Source organism: Ceratina calcarata, unplaced genomic scaffold (genome assembly GCF_001652005.2).
Source record: "Ceratina calcarata isolate Rehan_Ccalc_2016 unplaced genomic scaffold, ASM165200v1 scaffold235.2, whole genome shotgun sequence".
Classification (NCBI taxonomy): domain Eukaryota; kingdom Metazoa; phylum Arthropoda; class Insecta; order Hymenoptera; family Apidae; genus Ceratina; species Ceratina calcarata.
The window spans coordinates 404,057-423,808 of record NW_017145399.1 but is presented as its reverse complement, the minus strand read 5'-3'; the positions used below and the strand labels follow the sequence as shown (position 1 = coordinate 423,808).

General features: G+C 40.7%; 1 protein-coding gene across 3 annotated transcripts in view; it reads left to right on the top strand.

Annotated features, from left to right (window-relative positions):
* Nucleotides 1-19,752, top strand: part of SK (small conductance calcium-activated potassium channel) — a 140,201-nt gene that overhangs the window by 22,281 nt on the left and 98,168 nt on the right. For all 3 annotated transcript variants that reach the window (XM_018020785.2, XM_018020784.2, XM_026811699.1), the window contains exon 2: nt 18,272-18,771. In XM_018020785.2, coding sequence (XP_017876274.1) covers nt 18,320-18,771 — 452 coding nt within the window. In that variant the 5' untranslated portion in view covers nt 18,272-18,319. The remainder of the gene's footprint in view (nt 1-18,271; nt 18,772-19,752) is intronic.

Below are 19,752 nucleotides of genomic sequence, written 5' to 3'. Positions count from 1 at the left end.
TATTTTATGTTTTAATAGAAATTGACGTTCGAATGTTCCTTTATAACTCGGCGGTGAAATTTATTTTTGGGGCATGATTTATGGCACGATGTTTGATTCATAGTGAATAGTTGATTGATATTTGATACACAACGAGTTGCGCGATGCGTTTTTAATAGTATCTAGGGATGATCGATGATACCGATATTTCCATTTTGCAAAATTGTTCGATGAAATACTGCTACGACATCAGTAAGTGATATTAATGAAAGCGCATGTAAGATTAATATCTGCGAATAATCGATAATAATGGTTTTTCAACTATAAAATTATATCAAATTATGAACGGTGAAAGTAGAGCAGTGCGCCAGGAACAAAGTTTATTTCTCGTCTTTTGCATACAATTAATAAGTAACAAGTTTCTTCGATACGGGCTATTTTATATTCTATTCTCAGGAAACTTTTAAAACTATTGAACAGCAATCCTGTTTTTAAAATGCTCTAATTACTATTTCATTCTTACGTGTGAAATATGCAAAGTCGGAAACCATGTAGTCGACTTTTCTTATCACGTTCCTTTCGTTCCCTTCTAAAAAATTTCGTTGCACCATGCCGGGCCGAACAAACGAGGGCATAAATATTTCATCTGACCCGTGAAATACGTTTCTGCATCTCGCCTAAGAAAACAGTTTTCCGGCCGGTTTCTTAACACCGAGTTTCTGTTGAGCGTAACCGCAAAATTGGTGGAGACGCGCGGCGTTCAGCAGACGTTGCAACAAAGGCATAAAAGAGTCAGGGATAAACCGCGAGCGCGACGAGAAAGGGTGCCGGAAATCGTAAACGTAAAGGGTTGAGCTTTTCGTTTCTCAGCTTCTTTCCTCGCACAATCAACAATAAAAGTTTCTTGTTCTCGCCAATTCGTTAAGCGACTCGTTGCCCGTTTTTATGGTGAGACTCCAGTTTATTTCTTCGTTCCTCACTGACCCTTTTTTTGCCCCGTGCAGCGAGCGAGGTAGCAAAAGGTATAGACGAGAGAGTTTTTCAAGTTTTCCTCGTCGATAGTTAGCTTCGTCGACGGAGGTGCGTGTTTTAATTAGTTAACGCGTTCGTGTTCAGAGAGAATGAACAGTATTTAGTACTTAATTAGAAGGCAGAATATTTAGTTATAAAAAAATAACCTTCCAGTTGAATTTCTGATATTCTAATCTTGCTTTACGATGCCCTTGACTGAACAACGCGGAAATGAATATTTTTTCCTTCTGTGGAATAATGGAATATTTGATTCGAAGAATGTACATGTATACCTCTCACGTTGAATTCATCTGGTGTCTTCATCCAGCCTCCCTTTCTCTCATTTGCCAAACATTTTTACTTTATACGAGATAACTTTCTTTCTGACAGCATGATTAAATTGTTATATCTATCATAAGAAATAATAATTCATCCTGTCGTGCCAAGGATGTAGCACAATTTTTTTTTTCATCCAGATTAAGTTTTCCTGCATATCTCTTTGCGGTGAGAGAAAGCGACGCGCGGAATCAGAATCGTCGAATGCCGTCTTTTTTTATTCTCTTGGCGCCGCGTGTGCTGCCAGAGAAAGAGGTCCAGACAGCTTGTTCAAATAATCTTGTGCGTTGAATAAATTAGAGATTGACATGAGATATGTAAAGTATATATAGGATAACAAGGAAAGGAGCGGAACCATATGTTATGTTACTGATTTCCCAAGGATACCACATAAAAAACATTGCAGAAACTTGTCTTTGGAAGGTGTACATTCATTTTTGAAATTCTCTGTATGAATGTACTTAAGGAGAAAGAGAAAGAGGGAGAAAGCTTGCATAACTGCACCTGGTGGCGTTCTATTTTCTCTACGCTTCGACGAATCTATTGGAAAACGTATTTTCAGAATACATTCCTCTTTACGTGAATGGTTTCGAATCAGAAAGCGTGGGTAGATTAAGCGGGTTTTAGTACAACGTTCGTAGAACATGCACCTCAACTAGTTTAAATAAAAATACCACGTATTATGAAAATAGTTCTCTCTTGTCTGCTTGTTTATTTATATACTTTACAATCCGAAACCTTTTGAACTTATTTCTCAAGTTCGTTCACCTACTAAATATAAATGTTTTATATAATTACAAAGTTAGAATTGTTAAATGATTTGTACTCTATAATTGTCAGAGTAAACGAACAGAAGTATCGATCGGAACAAATTTAAGTCTCCGATTGCATTCGTACGTTTCTGGATGGTTTCAACGATGCGGGCCATTTTCCATGAAACTTTTAACGAGTACCAGGATAATTTTCATCGATCTTATCAGCAATTCGGCACGAGTGAACCACCGCTATTTGTGTGCATTTTTACTAAACATGAGTTTCTCTGACATACGTCTTTCAAGTTGCATTAAGATATCTATCCTACTTTATGTAGGATTGTGTCCCTTGAATGTTTCGTCGAAAAGTAATCAAGAAAAATGTTTATTGCAAAAAGATTTTTGCATTCTAGCGAAAAATGTTTTAGACAAAAATTGTAGCTGTTAGAAAATATGTAATAAACCGAATGTACAAGGTCGATGAAATTTCGTTTTGAATTCCGATATAGTTAAATAAGTAAAATCGTCGCGTTGAGTAGACAGAAGTAACCAGTTCGCAAAGTAATAGGCCCTCATGGCAAAACAGTTGCTCGGATTTCCATTTTGTGCATTATCACGTGATGTAGATGGACGATTGCGACTCTATTAACTCACGATTGCCTATTCTGAATCGGTGTTCTAGACGCCGATCATCGTTCCCCTTCGTTTCAAGCCACCCACGTCCATCGAGCTTTTTCCTGACCGACCGAGAGACGAGAGAGACAGACAGAAGAGAGAGGGTCTTGATTGGATTTAGTTCTTGGCGATTGAGCCGACCGCTTCATTGCATTAATCCCGTAGTGTTCAATCCGTGAAAGCGTGGCTATAGTTCTTGAAAAGGCTTATTGCCCAGTCCCTTCGAGGGACCGGCTCTTTATTTATCCAAAGTGCAACGCGACCTGGCGTGACTCGGAACGCTCGGTTATGTCTGGTATCGTAAAAAATGATCGTTCCATCGAATAGTATAATAAGACAGGAATTTTAGTATTCCCTTTCCGTCAAGAATCCTGGGGCTTCCAGATATTCTATCATTAATCTCTGCAGGAATGTACTGGGAGTTTACATTCAATCAGGCACGTCTCTTTCGAACAATCAATTTATGAGAACAGGAATTTTGCGAGAAACGATTGCAAATCAAACCTTGCCCTGATTTAAGATATTCACGACGTCCGGAGGGTTGGAAACGTTTTTCTCCGCCATTTAAACAACTACGAAAACGTAACAGATAAATGAAGGTTTTAAGGGTATACTTAAGACAATCGTAGGCCTAAATTCTTCGAATCGAGAAAGGGCATTTCAGTCCTCTTTGATTTACATTAAGCATTTGGCGTTCTTCCATGACTCCCTTGTACCTGTCACGGTCCTCTGTGTGTTGCGAATGGTAATAAATACGTATACAAGCACGATTCAGTGGCTTTTGTGAATAGGCAATATCTGCCGTTTCGAGGCGTTCAATTTTTATCTCGATTTTCCACATGATCGTTTGCTTTAAAAAATTGAGGTACGGTTGAAAAAATCGATTAAATGAACGAACGAACGAACGAAGAACTTCTCGCCCTCGTTTTGCCTCACCAAACGAAGTTTACGACGACAGGTTTGAAGACAACACCAATATTTTGTTCACAAAAATTTCCAAGTGCTTGAGAACAAAGAACGTGTAAAAACTTGGCTGATCCCGTTTTAATGGCTCTCACGGGGGTTAGATCTTCCTCACGCTGACCGATATTCAAATAATATCAAAAGAAAAGCGGAGGAAACTGTGCGCTCGAAGAAAAACCTGAAGGAATTATAGGAGGATTTGGAATGAAACTCCCAGGAGGCAGAGAAATGCAAACCAGCGCAGCGTGTCGTGCCATTTGTAGGAAGAAAATTTTCGACGACGCTGCAACGAGAATTAAGGTTCTCGCAGCTGGAAAGTTTCCACAACGTTAAAGACTTAACCACCGTCGGTCGGAGAAGGAGACACGGCGAAAAGAACGACATGACACGAGCAAAGATATACAGAGAAGAAAGGTGGAGCTTGACCAATGGATCGTTGATTCAGATTTTCACCGGGCGACCTACATTCGCTGTCGAGAGACACCCGTTTTCTTTGATCTATCTAAACCTCGATAAACGTCCCAGACCAGATTTTATCTATCAGCCGATGATACAACGAGATTTACTCCTTCTGATCTTTAAAAGAGTTGCTGAAAATATAAACCCCTCACGTAAAATGAATTATTTTAATAAAATAAATTTCGTACAAGCGAATCGTACAGCGTAGACAACGACTCGGACATTACTTTGGCCATCGAATTCGCGACGCGACGGCGTGAACCTTGAAAATCCGGTTTGGAGTAAAAAGAAAAAAGAGATGAATGATAGCAACCCCCATTCAGGGACGAGAGTGCTTTGCCGCGGTGTGGAGTCATTAATAAAAATTACGCGGATGAGATGTTTGTCTCGAAGCGGATTTTCTGCGGTATTTATGAGCGGAGGCGCGTGTTTATGGCCGCGGCCGACTTGACTTTTTCAGACGTTTCGGGCATGTTCGCGAGGCAGACTCGTCGGATGTGTCTGACGGATGAGCATTCGCTGGAGTTGACCTTTTAAACGTTGACTCGCTTTCCGGGATGAACGGGGATCCGTTCCTCTGTGAAAAGATTATTTCGCACATTTTAATTCAGAGACTGAAGCATCGGGGAAAAATCGGAGGCGTTAATTTTATATTTAATTTCTCGATGATTATTTAAAGTGTCGTTTTCACATACTTAAGACTTACGACCAACTTCCTTTAACCTTTGCATCCTTGTGTAATAATATCCATCTCGAATATGGATAAACGGATAAGGAAAGCTGTATCTCTGATATCGGGGGAAATCTCCCTCGCGAATTCAAAATAAAATGTCGCGCCGGTGCGTTTATTCATCCTTTCGCGGTACCGTACATAAGCGTCGATTCGCCGATGGAAATGCTATTAAAGCACATAAAAGTACCACGCGGGGTATCTATTTTTATGTACGCATGGGAACCGGATGATAAAGCATTCTCGGAAATTTTCATCCCCGTCTTTATTTATAAACGTGGCGCGAGCATGTTTCAGCAAACGCAAGAGAGCTAACCCGTTGGATATTGCAACGCGAACAGATATACCACGCGAGGTAAACACTATACGTTCGCTTTATGTTATCTCGTTGATGAAGTCAATCGTGTAAACGAGTATCCCTGTTAATTGAATTCTTCGCTAGCATCGTTCTAACGCGATTTTTCTAAATCCGCCTTGCAAATTTCACTTGTCCTTTTTATCAGTAGATACTATCTCTGGAAATATCGGTTCAATTTTCCAAGACTTCTTATTGGAATATAAAACTTTTGTAGATTTCTGTTTTTTATTTTATGAAGGGAGATGCGAGAATTACGTGCACGTTGTAATCAGTGTCGAGACGCTACGTAGGTGGTAGCGAGATGCGCTCTGCCTCGTTGCCGCGTTATGGGGAAATCCTAGATATTAATTAGTCAATAAACTTGACGTTCCCGTTGTGTGTATACAGCGTCGCGAGTTTAACTCGATCGATTCCTCCGGAACATTTACTCGCGTTGCACTGCGGCCACGTTGCAAAGTGGCACGACTAAGACACGTTCTAATTGTAATAAATATTGTCGAAAATCTGCGAGATGAATAAGGAGTAGAATTGGAACTCGAAACAAACCGTCTCTATTCTTTTAGTTGTGTTAGGCCTGTAGTTGATTCTGCTTGCATTTGATTAACAAGCGGTTGGAGGATGCAAGTTCAAGAACCAGGATCGTTCTCAGTTAAAATCAATAAACCGAGAACGACGTTGAACCATGGAAAATAGCGAAAGAGCGGCTGGTATACAGATTGAACGCGTGCCAAAACGAGCGGGCAGTACGGCTCGTGAAACAATGTGGGCAAATTTGTAGGAATGAATGGGCAGCTCGTGGAAGACTCCGAGGGCACAAAGCGTTCGAACAGTGGAAACAGTAATTGAATACGGTCGTTGATACCCTTGGCAAATGCAATAATGCAAAGCCGACAAAACCCATTACGATATTCCTCAAATAAACTCTTAAAACTTTGGTGCTAATCTCTTGGCTGGAACTTGGTCGAGTGTTCATCCTCAGCAAAACGGACAGCCGGTTTTAGCGGTAATGGCCAAGTGGCAACAATTTGTTGGAAGTTGACCAACGATTCCGGAAACAGTGGTTGTCGCAGAGAATTTCGCCGGGATCATTCGTGCGAAACATTGCTCGAACGTGGCACGCATCATTACACACGATGTTAGATGGCTTACGTCACGGCGTGGCACTTCGATTGTTATTTAAAGACTTCGCCTTGCTCGTGATCCCGAAATAACAACGTGCGATGACGAATAACGTCGCCTGAAGTGGCCAGAAATCTCCGTGACCCTCGAGCACCGCGATTTTCGATCGTAAACGAGCTAAGTCGGGTGGAAAATCATTGCCGAACAGTTGACTTCTGAGCGGTGGTTTTGCTTTAATTCGCTGGCCGTTTAGTAACCGCATGGATGAACCGAATTTAATAAAGAGAAGCGAGCTTCATACAACGTGTTCCTGGAATAAGAATTATGGAAACGCCGGCTCGCGTTGCATTTCATCAGTTATGTTTGCGTTTGTTTTAACAACGTTGAAACACATGATCTCTGGAGTTGTCCAATTAAATTTACGTGACGCGCAACGAGACTCGCCCGTGTCTGAGTTTAGGCCGAGCTGTTTAATCTTTCAGACACGCGCTTGTGTCGGCTTTACCGTAACGTGAACATAATTCATCTCGTAGCAAAACTATGAATCGTTTCTTTTTAGAACGAATTAATACTGAACAATATAATTCGAAAATTGTATCACCATCGGAGGACAACGAATCATTAACGTCAATTTACAATTCAGTTGATAATGAATTTAATATGTCATTAGATTTTCATAATACGATTACTACTATCATTGCTGCGGACGTTTTGTTTCCATAATTAAACGCGATAAAATATATCGTGCAGTATTTTCGGGTAGAATCGCAAATTGCACGTGGAAACGTATTGTAATTTGCAGTACGGTTGGGCGGGCGGTGCGGCGGTCAGTTTTCCAAATTTCATATCCAGGCAGATTGCGTTCGCGGGTGAAACGCGTCCGGAATATACTTCGAGCTCGCTGACGTGCAAATTAAGCATGCACTCTCTAAAATCCTAACACACGGAATCCCCCATGCGGTGGCACAATGACACGTAATAGTTTCGGGGGAAAGGACCATAGGTATCCGTAACCGGGACAATTTAGATTCGTCGTTCAAAATTCGTGTGAGAACGGATCTGACCTTGGCACGCCTTTTACCTCCTCCCACTCGAATGTGAAATTCTAATGACCCTCTCGACCCACTTGAAATATTTCAAAGCGCCCGATTTTTCAATCCGACATCCGCTACATCGTCCCAGGTTCAACATCCATTTCGAGATTGAAACCATCCGTTTGGCTTGATAAGTATACTCAAACCGGTGTGGAATTTTAATATACACATATTGTGGAACGTATCAATCAGTTTGATCGTCTGAAAGGTTGAGAGTAAGGACGCGGCGATCTGTTCGTTATGTTGTTACCCTAAAGCGGTTCGTGCAATTTATGCTTGCAGAATTGTTTCTTGAGTAAAGTCTGCTAAAACAAATGTGTTGGGTCGACAAGGAATGGACTAGGGTAAAACGCCACGATAAAAACGTCCCGGGTGACTATAAAACTCTGAAAAGTGGTTACTTTCGCCACACTCTCGAGAAAGTTCGATTCGTGGTTGGTGAAACGACGTTGTTGAAGGGTGAAGAACCAAGAATCGCGAGGTCGTTTAAAGCCATTAACCCGGCGTCGACAATTTTCTTGAGCCCTCGTTGATATTGACTGGCGAGAAGCTGAACCGTGGCATGGAAACATTTTCAAATCGTTGCTCTTAACGCCGACCCGACCATTTCGATGCTCAATAAACTATTCAAAACGTTTATTTCAAAGAAATTCGCTTTTTTGCCACGTGACTGGTAAAACGTTTTTTTTTTTATCAAACGAACTGGTTTTAATTGATTCACGGTTTGATAAATCGTAGTTATCCTGTTTTTGTTAGTCGGATACATTATCATTTAAGCTGACAGAAATGAAATTCTGTAACAGCCAGTGGCTAGTACGATCGATTCGCAGCGAAGGCAACGTGCCGCGAACACTTTATCGACCAGTGAACCGCGCCGCCGACCATAGATATTATCCATCCGCCCGTTCCCGCTGGGAAGTAATCGAAATAGAACAAGATGCGTACAAGAGACGCCTCTGAACCTGGCAAATGTAACAAGTCAATCATAAATCGATAAAATTATTTTAAAACGTACAATTCTCTTTAATTAATATGCAAATATTGTACACGATTCTTTGATTCTAATCTTGTACGTACAAGTATTATTATTTTTTCATGTATCAGTAAAGAAAAATGAATAATGTATCGGTCACGAAGTATTTCACATTCTAATTTGTTGTATAATGGAAAAGAGCGATACATAAATCAGCCAACCACAGATGCGGTTATTCGTTCTGTCAGAATTGCAAGCTTGCAGTTAGGGGAAGAATAGCGACGGAGTGGACACTCGTGCGGTTCAGACTTTCTTTCTCCTCTGGTAGCCTCCTCGTCCATCATTTCTTACTCTTTCTGCTTGCACTTTTTTCCTCTCTTGAGGGCAGTCTCCGCAGTATTCTCGAATAAAAGCGCGTACACGTTGTACCTAGCTCGCGAGACGAGTGGTCTGGCTAGGCTCGCGGGAGTGCGCTTGGAAACTGTTGGATATCTTGCGGCTGCAACAGATCCATACTTCAATCCAGGGAGGTAAAATTCCGATTAGAACGCTCGAAGACGCGGGCTAATTAAGTAATATTTCCTTTAGTGTCTCCTTTGTTCTCGGAGTAATCTGATTGGCGGTCGCTTTTAATCAGATTAGGAAGAAAGTATGGATAATTAATAATGAGAAAAGAGGTGAAGTATAGGAAGGTAAATGAGTTAAGAAGATTTATAGAGAGTACCTGCAATATAAATATTGGGTTGTACTACTGTGTAAACACATTAAGATCTGATTTTCAATATATTATGTGAAACTAACATATCCTTTATGTATTATTATAATTATATTGCCGATTTAATGCATTTGTAGTAATGAACTGGTAGGAAATATAAAGAGTGCATGTAATGTGCAAGATATCAAAAGTATAATACATTCCGATATTTTTGAAGAGTAAACCAAATCTCAATCTGCATTTCATATTTTAAATCGTACATTTTATTTTACGTAAAAATCCGCAGTTTAATTATAATATTGACGACGCTGGAAAATCGTACATAGGAATTTTTCTCGGAAGTATTAGGCTCATTTCTGGTATTAAAAGTTGACAAAAGGAAATGATTAAAATTGCACACACGCGTCAGCGAATAAGAAAGCGGTATCGCGATACTTCGATGAAGGAGCATTATGGAAATTGAAAAACCTGTAAACCTGTGACCCTTTAAAAAAAATATCGCTGCATCCTTCGGTAGATACATTCAACGCGAGCCGTTCAATAATCTCGAAAGGGCCGCCGTCTTGTACGCGAAAGATAAAGGAGGTAAAGTACGTCTCTAACCTGGGAGGAAAAACTTCGATTCGGGAAATGTTTCCGGTGTATACGGTATTACGGGTGACCGAATCGAGGATCTTAGAGACGATTGGATTTCTTTGACGAAAGCGACCAAGGACAAAAGAACAATCAAGCAACCCTTATTCTTTTCGAATGTATCCTCTTGTGAACCAGGGAAAAGGGTTTTAGAAGATATCGATAAACGTTGGGTCAAGAAAATTGGATATATCGGAGTATCTACGCCTCCAAATCGTTGCACTTCCTAAAAGTTAGTAGAATAGTCGAGTGTCGATAGGTCAGGGAGGCAAAAAGTGAATTTGCTATATCAAGTTCGGAAGTACGTGTTTTGGTACGGCAAGTAGCAAGTTTCGTGACCGAAATACCGTTTCTTCAGTCGGCTCTATATTAGAACTGCGGAGGAGAATATGTACGGAACTTAAAATTTTTTTTATGTTTCTATGGACAAAAATATAAATGTAAAGAAATCGAAGGAAAAGGCGATCACGAACATTTAATTAAACTTCCTGATACGATACGGGGACAATCGAAACGGAAGAACAAGAGTAAAGACCGGCACGACGGATAATTAAAATCGTGGTCCCATCTTGTCGACTTCTCTAATTAAAAGACGACCGTGTTCCTTTCAAACGGAATCGACAAATTGAGGAGATTACAATAGGAACAAACAAACTTTAATTATAAGTTTCGCGATAGCCTTATTTATTTCGCAATTCTTCTTTTTACATGATTAACAAAATTATAAAATACAATAATTGAGTACACCGTGGTAAATTTATTATTTAAAGAGATTTGAAACGGTGAAATCTAAAGATACCAAAGTTATTTTAGTATCCTGAAGATAACTGACAGGAGTTTATATATGCAGATGTGGCGAAATATTAATTACTGAGATTCAATGCTTCGTAGCTGTTGCAAGAATTCAGCCGGCTATTCGTCGCATCGTATGCATTATGTACGTCAGACCGTTCTTCGCCAGACAATCCCCGATTACGTTTGATGGACATTAATTCGATTAAGATCATTTACTGAATGTATTTTCAGCAACCCAGCTGTCCGTTTCTATTATTATTAACGCCGACGTTTGTATTAATATTAATTTAGAAGCTAAACGAAGACCGCTCCTTATTAGTGGTAGACAGTGATGGATTGAAAATGTCTCACAGATTTAACGATAATTAGCGGACCAGTTCATTTAATTATTATTCATTTAGTAACAGAGTTGAATAAATCTTAATTTTTCAAAACAGTCTATGAAACACTCGTAAAAGTTTTTTAAATTGAATACGAAAACAAATTTGAGTACTATCGATGCTGGATGTATCGTATGAACCACATTTTCGAGCGATATTTTGTTTGGCACTGTACGTTACTGTTAAACGATCGGAGCTACGTGTATTATTTTACGCGAAATAGGAACCGATTATTGGACCGGAAGTACTAAAAGCAAACAGAAATTTCTGTTTGGCTGCCATCGTTACTGTTCCGAACGAAAAAAGCTTCGCGATGAACCTGTCGTATGAAAATATTTGACCGTATCAACTCGCTTTATTATAATAGGAAGTTTGCCTCGCGGAACGATTGTACAGCGGATGCATGCAGGGAGAGGGGTGAAACTGAATTGAGAAATATTGAAAGCGCGCTCTCCTGTTGCGACCGCGAACGCTGTTTGTGAGAAATGTGCGGCGGTATCGCTTGCCTTGATTGGTATTTATACTTCGGCGATACTCTGCGTTTTAGACACGATTCCTGACCTAGAAAAATTATGATTCCCATGTTAGCCCCTAGCATTTACCTCGTTTTGACAGAAATGTATATAAATTGGGAATAGAGAACTTTAGAAGACTGTAACTCGAGTGCCATTATTCATATCGTATTGGCCATCTAATGGAATTGGTCTCAAGATAATTCAGAACATACGTACTTGGTTCGATTCCTTTATTAAATCAAGTTGTTTTCGTAAATTGGAATCGATTCAAGTATCGATATAGAGTAATATAGATCAATCAATTACAGATTTTATTTATCAGGACACAAACATTTACGTGACTGTTAACAATTTGTCTCGTCAGGAACTGTAATTAAAATCGTTTTAATTAATTCGCCGCAATCTGCTCGTCGAGTAACACAATTGGCAGCGAAATATTCTGGAAACGGAAACGCGGTACTTGTCACGTTAAAGCTCGTTAAACTGTTGGTTTGTATCTCGGGCTCATCGAACCCGCGGGTAAAACGCGGCGAGGGAGCCGCAACAAATTACCGTCGAACGAAATTCGCAGCGGCACTTACAGCTCTTTCATGGCGATAACAAATCTCGCAAAACACACGTAAAAATTTATTTCATTGAGTCAAGAAATAAATCTCGAACGTAAAAAAGTAAGTCAGAGTTTTAGGTTTCTCAACTTCGAGTTTCTTGAGCGAACCGAGTTCGGTGGTTAGGAACCATTCCCTTTGATTGCTGTAGTTACTCTACCCAGTAAAGGCGGAAGTCGGGGAAACTAGTGCCTGAAAATTTTGTTATCCGATAAAAAAGGTAATAGGTTGTCGAAATCTTTTAGCCGTCAAGTACGATTATCGGCGATTTGGGAAAGTACATAAAAATGTGGTTTACTCTCTGAAGTACTTAAACTTTTAAGTACCAACCATCTGAGATTCTACTTTTTGACGAAAATCGGTGAACCGGAAATCGGGAAATCAAAGGAGACGCGTACGACGATATTATTACTTGCGGGGTGCCTTTAAACTTTCCAAGAGGCTCTAGATTTGCAATTTAATTTCGAGCCTAATTGAAATTCAGAGCAAACCGCATCGAAGAGGCCGGCCCAGCGTAAATCTGATAACGGAATCGTCTACCCGCGATTTTCTCAGCTTCTCCAAATACGTGTTCGTTTTCTTCTTCGAATATTCGTCGGCTCATTAAACGACCTCACAGCCAGTACATCTTCCCCACTCGATTCGATTCCGTTTCGTAAAGTTCAAGTCGCATAACCAGTGGCCTTGTATATAGTCTGAATCTGAATAAACTATGCGCGGCCATTACTTTTACCGCTAGTAGAACGTTTACAACCGCGCGATTAATCTACCTAAGGATATCGATTTGGTCTGTGGCCACCGCCGTCTAATCCTTCAATGTGAATCGCGTAGTACACGGTTCTATAAGTGTATCACTTTAGTCAGCCAATTTGATATGCTGAAAGCTTAAACGTTGAAATGCACGTAGAAAGAGCGACCAAGTTTCGTAGTTAATTAACTTCAGGAACTTAATTTCGTCGTCAGAGTCACTTTTCTGACGAGGCAGCTAATCGGACTAAGAAAGTCCTTTCAACGGCGTTGCTCGGTTGCCGATAAAAAGGTTGAAGAATCGCGAGGAAAGATAGATAACAACGAAGGCAAACTGCGAGCGTAAACTATCCGTAGATGAAGAACCAGATGCGAAATTTCAGCTGATAGCAGTCCCGTGCCGCTCGTTGTTATCTGAAACGGCGCTCCATCTGCTCGATTAGATAGGGCTGTGAAATTTCTCACCTGCTCGATTGGGAATCGACGATTCGCACGGTTCATCGAACGCTGACTATCGCGAGTGCAATGTTTGCGAATCCATTTATTTCTTTTACCACGGGTTATCATTCAGAAAAATATCTGTTAAGATGGTTCGTGTTTCTCACACTTGAAAAATTTTAAGCGATTGGCGAATAGACTTTGCCAAATGCAATTTTCATATCACAGAATTAAAACCTCTATTAAATGAACGAAGACGAATACGTGATAACAGCAACGCCGTAAGGGAGAAAAGTAACTGGTTTGCATCCAGCCTAAAATTACTGAGCCAATAGGTATGAATAATTAGCTCGCTCACCCTTACACGCGGTGACACGTGATTCCGTGCGCAGGTTAACGACGGTCTTCATCACCGATATACCGTAGGAAGTTTGTGTGAAGTTTACGGTAGTCCGATAAGCTCGACTTAATTTGAGTCGACTTAATGTGCTAACGGAGAAAGGGAGAACTCCACCCTCGTGCTAGCTAATGGGTTACAACCTACTCGTCGTGTTATCGAACTTTTATTCATGGAAGTCGCGATACGACTATAAGTAGGCGACAGGGAGAAGTAGTGAACCAATGATACCCAATTAGGAATTGTAACGAGGTGAAACTCGTCGAAACGTGCTCATTAGTACCGTCGCTTGCACCTTCATGTTTTATGGAAAGTTCAAACGACAAATGGCAAAGTTTTCTATGTCAGGGTGAAGAAATTTTCATATTATTGTCCTCAAAACATTCGCCAATTTCAAGAAATTCTATCCGTTTCCGTCGTAAACATGGCCCTGTTTAAACAATGGGAAAGGGGAAAAAGAAAGATAAAATGAAGCACTGGAACTATAATGTGCTCCTCTTATTGCCGCGAACAGAAGAATGCTAGAAGCCCCTCATACACCGACAACAGTTTCTTCGCTTTTATCGTTGTGCGACGGGACTTCTAGCGAGCTCGAAGAAACTGTCGTCAGAGCTATCGTTTTCTGTTCGCGATATCGTCACGAGGAAGTCGTATGCATTGGTAACGCGACGTGTTGCGTAAATATGTCACACGGTTACTTCCTTCACCTTCAGCGTGTATGCAACGAAACTTTAAGAGCGGGGAATATTAAAAAATAATTGAACAGCTGAATTAGTGGTGGGCGTTCGAAGGTCGAAGGTCGAGAGCCTCCTCGAGGTTCTTTGATCGGGATAAAAAGGAACTGGCTTAGTAACCGGTTCAAAGGAAGATGAATAAGTGGAAGTAGTCGGCTATGATCGAACAATTCAGGCAAATAAATTTATTTTTATACGTATACATTACTGTCAACATGAATAAAATTATAAACGTAAGTATTCGATTGCTGTCGACTTGCAGCACAGCTCGGCTCATAACGGGTAACATAGGAAGTTTTAATTGTTTCAGTGCACGTAATTGCTAGTGTAGAGTAACGCAAAACTTGTCAGTTATGTATCATACATACGTACGTATATATGTATGTACAATGAACCAGCACGAGACGTGTTTCAGCTGCACGCAGGTTGACTTCTGACTAAACTGTTCACGAACACGTGAAATCACAATGACATAACTAGAAACGTTATTTCACTGATATGCAAGAAGTAAGAGTATTCATGCGTTGAAGGTAGCAATTACCCAGTGTCTAACGAAATAAGTCTTACTCGTAATTGAAGTCTGTTTTCTTTTAATTGTAAATACACAACTTTCACCAGTCAATAATCAAAGAACCATTTACTCTCAGTGCTCCTGTGCGCTCTTTTGACCAAGTGCAAATCGTTCTTTCTATCAATGAAAATTCAAGAAATTTATGACTACTCAGGTATCGTAGCGTCGGTTGCAATGCATGACAAATTAATCGTTAAAATGGCTTTATCTTTAATTCGCCTAGAAGACTAAGTACATATATTCTTGGATGATGCTCTCAGGAGGCATTATGGAATTGGGACACGTAAACACGAAGGACGAGCGGAACGGTGCACTCCAACGACGTTCGGTTCTGTCCATTAATTAGAGTCGCAGGGAAAGCCAAAATGAGAGTCCTTCGTTTGGAGGATCACCGAGCGAGACATTGATCTGCGGCTTTCCTCGCTTTTACCCACTAATTTATCGTCGACGTCTATACAATCTTCTCGTCGTCGGAGCCGGGTTTCAATGTTTTTTGCTGTTAGCTCTGTGGCCGCGTTTAGATCGTAATCAACGATTAATGGTTCTTTTGATTCGATTCAGGGTACTTTTAGAGCGTTAGGATTCCGATTAAGGGACCCTCCATTACGAACTCAAATTTTTTCTAATTTATTAGCTGCGAATTTGATCGATCGCGTTATGCATACGAAGTTGTAACGCCTTGAGAGGACCGGCTTTCGGAAATTGAGCCATTCTTCCTAACAAGCTTGCTATTATTCAGGAAGGACGAGGGGAGACACCCTCGTGTGTTATTCAAAATTCTGTGGAAAAGTGGCCGCGTCGCTAATTCCTTCGCGAAGTTCAAAAGGTCTGTTGAATCTTTCAACGAATTCGTCCACCTAAAGCTCAAATCGTTTTTCGTTCTACACGCAGCGCGCCGTCGCGCTGTGTTTTGGAATGTTCCAAATTCAACACTCGAACACAATTCCACTTCATTTTATCTGGGAACATTAATTCCCGTTGAAACAAACTGCAAATAGTGGAGATGAGTAAATCAAATAACGTTACTAACGCGGAAAAAGCTCGCTGTTCAGTTACAAAAAAAAAAAAACTGAGAGAAAAGGACGGTAGCTCAGTTTCACGTAAACCTTCGTTCGAAACAGCGTTTCGTGCTTCCACAGAGATCCGATTTCTGTTCGGCGCAGGTTTAGGGTGGTGGAAGAAGTTCGACCAGTTATCCCGCCGGCCAAAGTGTCTACATCACCCCGGCTTTAAAAGAGATCCGTGTGCAGTTTTATAGAGAGACTCGTTTACGCTGTCCTGTGTGGGTGCATAGACGTGATATCGGATGGATAAGAGCTCGCATTTAGTTCGAGAATAGTTGAGCACGAAATATGTGACTGAAGAGTCGAGAACTGTTTGGTCATGTTATTTCAGAAGCAGAAGCTTCGGATTATATTTCATCTCTTACGTTTCACCCTTTGAACACGAATCTACCTACACACTTTTAATTTAGCTTCGCCTTATTCTGAATTTATACCAGACACACAGCTCGAGTAATTCTCTTTGTACGTGTTAATATATAAACTTTCGCTTGTTCTTGATGTATCGACCGCCAGACGATCTATCGTGTCTGTTGTCTCAAGCAAATGGTTTTTAACTCTTCGTGGCAATCTCCTTCCCCGATGCTTGCCGTTTCCATTCTCTCGTTTACTCGTTCGCGTAGATTTACCGCCTGTCATTCAGTCTTCTCGCCTGCAGTCTCCTCACGTAGCTAACCGCTGAAATACAAGCTTGACCGACGTTCGAGCTCGAGTTAAACGTGAAAACCAAAATCCCAAACTCGAGAAATTGTACTCGATCCTCCCTGTCGAAGTAATGAAATTGTCAGAGATTTACTAGCAATAAAAATTCCTACTACCAGCGATTTCTAAAACGTTTCATCTCTTCTATTATTATAATAAAAGTGCGGAATGTCAAAGTTGAATAATATACAATATTCAGAGCCATAAGTGATATATTAAAAACAGGAGAAAGAATCGTGATGTGAATAAAAATAATGAATGAATCGTCAAACGTGATCATCTACATGGCTGGTACTGAGAGAAATGAAATTCGCGTTAGTCTTCCATTTGCGAAACGTAAATGAGGAATAATGGATGACCGTCCGACCGGTCTTCTTCCATTCCGAAAAACTGCAAGCTATTTTCGAAATAACCAGACCGTACGAGGGATACAAGCCCTGTGCAATTTGTTCGGTTGCCGATTGCTAACCGCACGTGGACGCAAATTCGAAATCGAATACGATTGAATCGAGGAAAAATGGAATGCGCATGCGGTCTTTGTCCTCTTTATTTCATGCCTCGCAATGAATGCTAATGAAAACCACATTTTCTCTCGAAAGCACGCAAATTATTTTCTACGACATTTTCCAGACGTATCCAAATCGATTTTCTTATTTATGAAACTAGACGTGGAGACAAAATTACATCTTGCGTAGATTACGTCCGTTCTTTGATACACTTAGATAATCAGTTTCTGGTTCTTATTATTGATATTACTAAAAAGCAAATTTTAACAGAAGCTATGTAGATCATTTGTAACCAGCCTAAAATATTCAATACGTGTTTAATCAAACATGTTAAGAACGTCACTCGACATTAAATCTCAAAATATGCTAGTGAAATGTTAATAAATAACGAGAGCGCGACTGGCAGTCGTGAATCAAGGGTCGTTTCACAGTCAAGCTTTTCACCTGTGTCTTGAGAATTCGCGATGGTACACGTTGGCGCGCATTAATACGCGTTGTAACGAGCGACTTAAAGGAGAGCGTTTTAACAAACGAAGAAAAAGGAGAGAGGATTCGTTGAAAACGTACAGCTGCATCGCGGTAGGTTTCTGACGCATTTGCATTTCAACCGGTGAAGGAAGTTATTTTCGTGCTCGACAGGCGAACGTAGACGCGACACGGACCGGCGAGTAAACATTTTCAATCCCTCGAAACGAGGGGAAATCCCTACCGACGTTGACAGCCTTAAAATACGATCTCGTTCTCGTTGGAATGATAAATTCAAATTAGAAGGCGCCTCGAAACGCGTGGGTAACGATTCAGGTACTAAAGCTGTGTCTGGGAGCAGTGTCAGAGTTCACGTACATTCTTTATAACTACGTTTACGAAGTATAAACATAATTACACTTGATTAGATACTTTTACTGGCAATACTTAAAATGATTACTTTGTAATATGACCTAAATTAACTACTGGCCTGTTATAGGATATACTTTGCTTGATTCGATAAATAAAGGTTTAACAGTGCATATGTTTCTGTTACAGGAAATGGCTACGTGACGCGACAGGGAATAGAAAGACCCGGTCGCAAGAATGAATACGAACGGGAACGTGGGCTCGCAGGAGGGTGGGAACGGTACCGATTACGGTTCGAGCGAGGAGACGGCGGCCTTGTTGAGCAGGGCGCCACCCCCGCCGGTCGTAGTTGCCGCACCGTCTCAGGGCAAGCCGGTGCTTACGCGACAGGATAGGGCAACCTTCTTGGTTGCCTCGCCACAGTTGTCCGTGTCGGGGCTCGGCGGCTCCGAGGAGAGCGGCACCAACGAGGATCCAACCACGAGATCGGTACCGGACATCGAGCTGCACTGCAGACTAGATGGCGAGGTACAGCAGCTACAGCTACAACCTCAAACGCAGCTGCAGCAAACGGTTCTACTTACTGGCTACCGGTCCAGGCAGGCCTCTCATCAGCACAGGTGTCGATGCGATCGTAGGGACTCGTTGGCGCCTTCTTCGGCTCTGCATCTGGCTAGAAGTGTTTCGAGGTAAACCGAATTTGCTTTCACTTGTCTTTGCTTCGTTCTTAGTTCAAGTTCAAAGATGAGACAATGCACCAAACGCGACGAAAGGGAAATTTAAGAGTATTGTACATGTAGTTAAAATACGCTTGCAATATACGTAACATAAATTTTACTCGCATAATCCTCGGACTAGCGATAGTAGCAGTTATTCAAATTTTTACCGTTTAGGTAGAGTAAAATGCATAAGGTAAACTGGTCATTTCATCGTATCAACGGAACTGTATAATTCTCCGTTAATTAAAATCACGCGATTCTCTCGAGTCCTGCACGGTTCGACGGGTATGAAGGCAAACTCTAATTTAACATAACGCGCGAGAAATATGTATTGGTGGAACTGTTGGATGGAAGTTTCAATTTATATAACTGGTAAAGTTTCCAAGTTCCCGTCCTAGAGTTCGACACGGGATTACGATGGAAGGGAGGATGATACCAATCGTAATATATTTTGACTGTTACCTATCAATCCAGGTTCAATTTGCTTTATCATAACGCGAAATCTGACATAGTTTCTGATATAATTGAGAAAATATGGAAGGCAAATGTCATTTAATTATTTTTGGAATTGTGTATTAAAATTGCTATTATTCTTTGATGCGAATTATAATTGCGTCGTATGAAAGTAGTTTGTAGAAGCGCGCTCGCGTAATTTAGAATCTGAATACCCAGTATGTTGTAGATTGTGTAATTTACTGGGTGAATTCAGCAAACAGACTGGGTGTGTGCCGTGTGCCACGATAGAAAGTAGTGTACTTTGAATTTCTGTCTAGTTTACTGTGCGCCAGGAATTAATTAGCCCATACCTTTGAACAAATTATTATTCTATAACCAAGTTATTATTGTAGTAGATTCCTTTTAGCGTAAAACAGATAATTGTGTCCTCTTTTAATGACAACCTAATTAAAAGTTTAATTAATTATTGAAATTCGATGTTGAATCAATACGCAC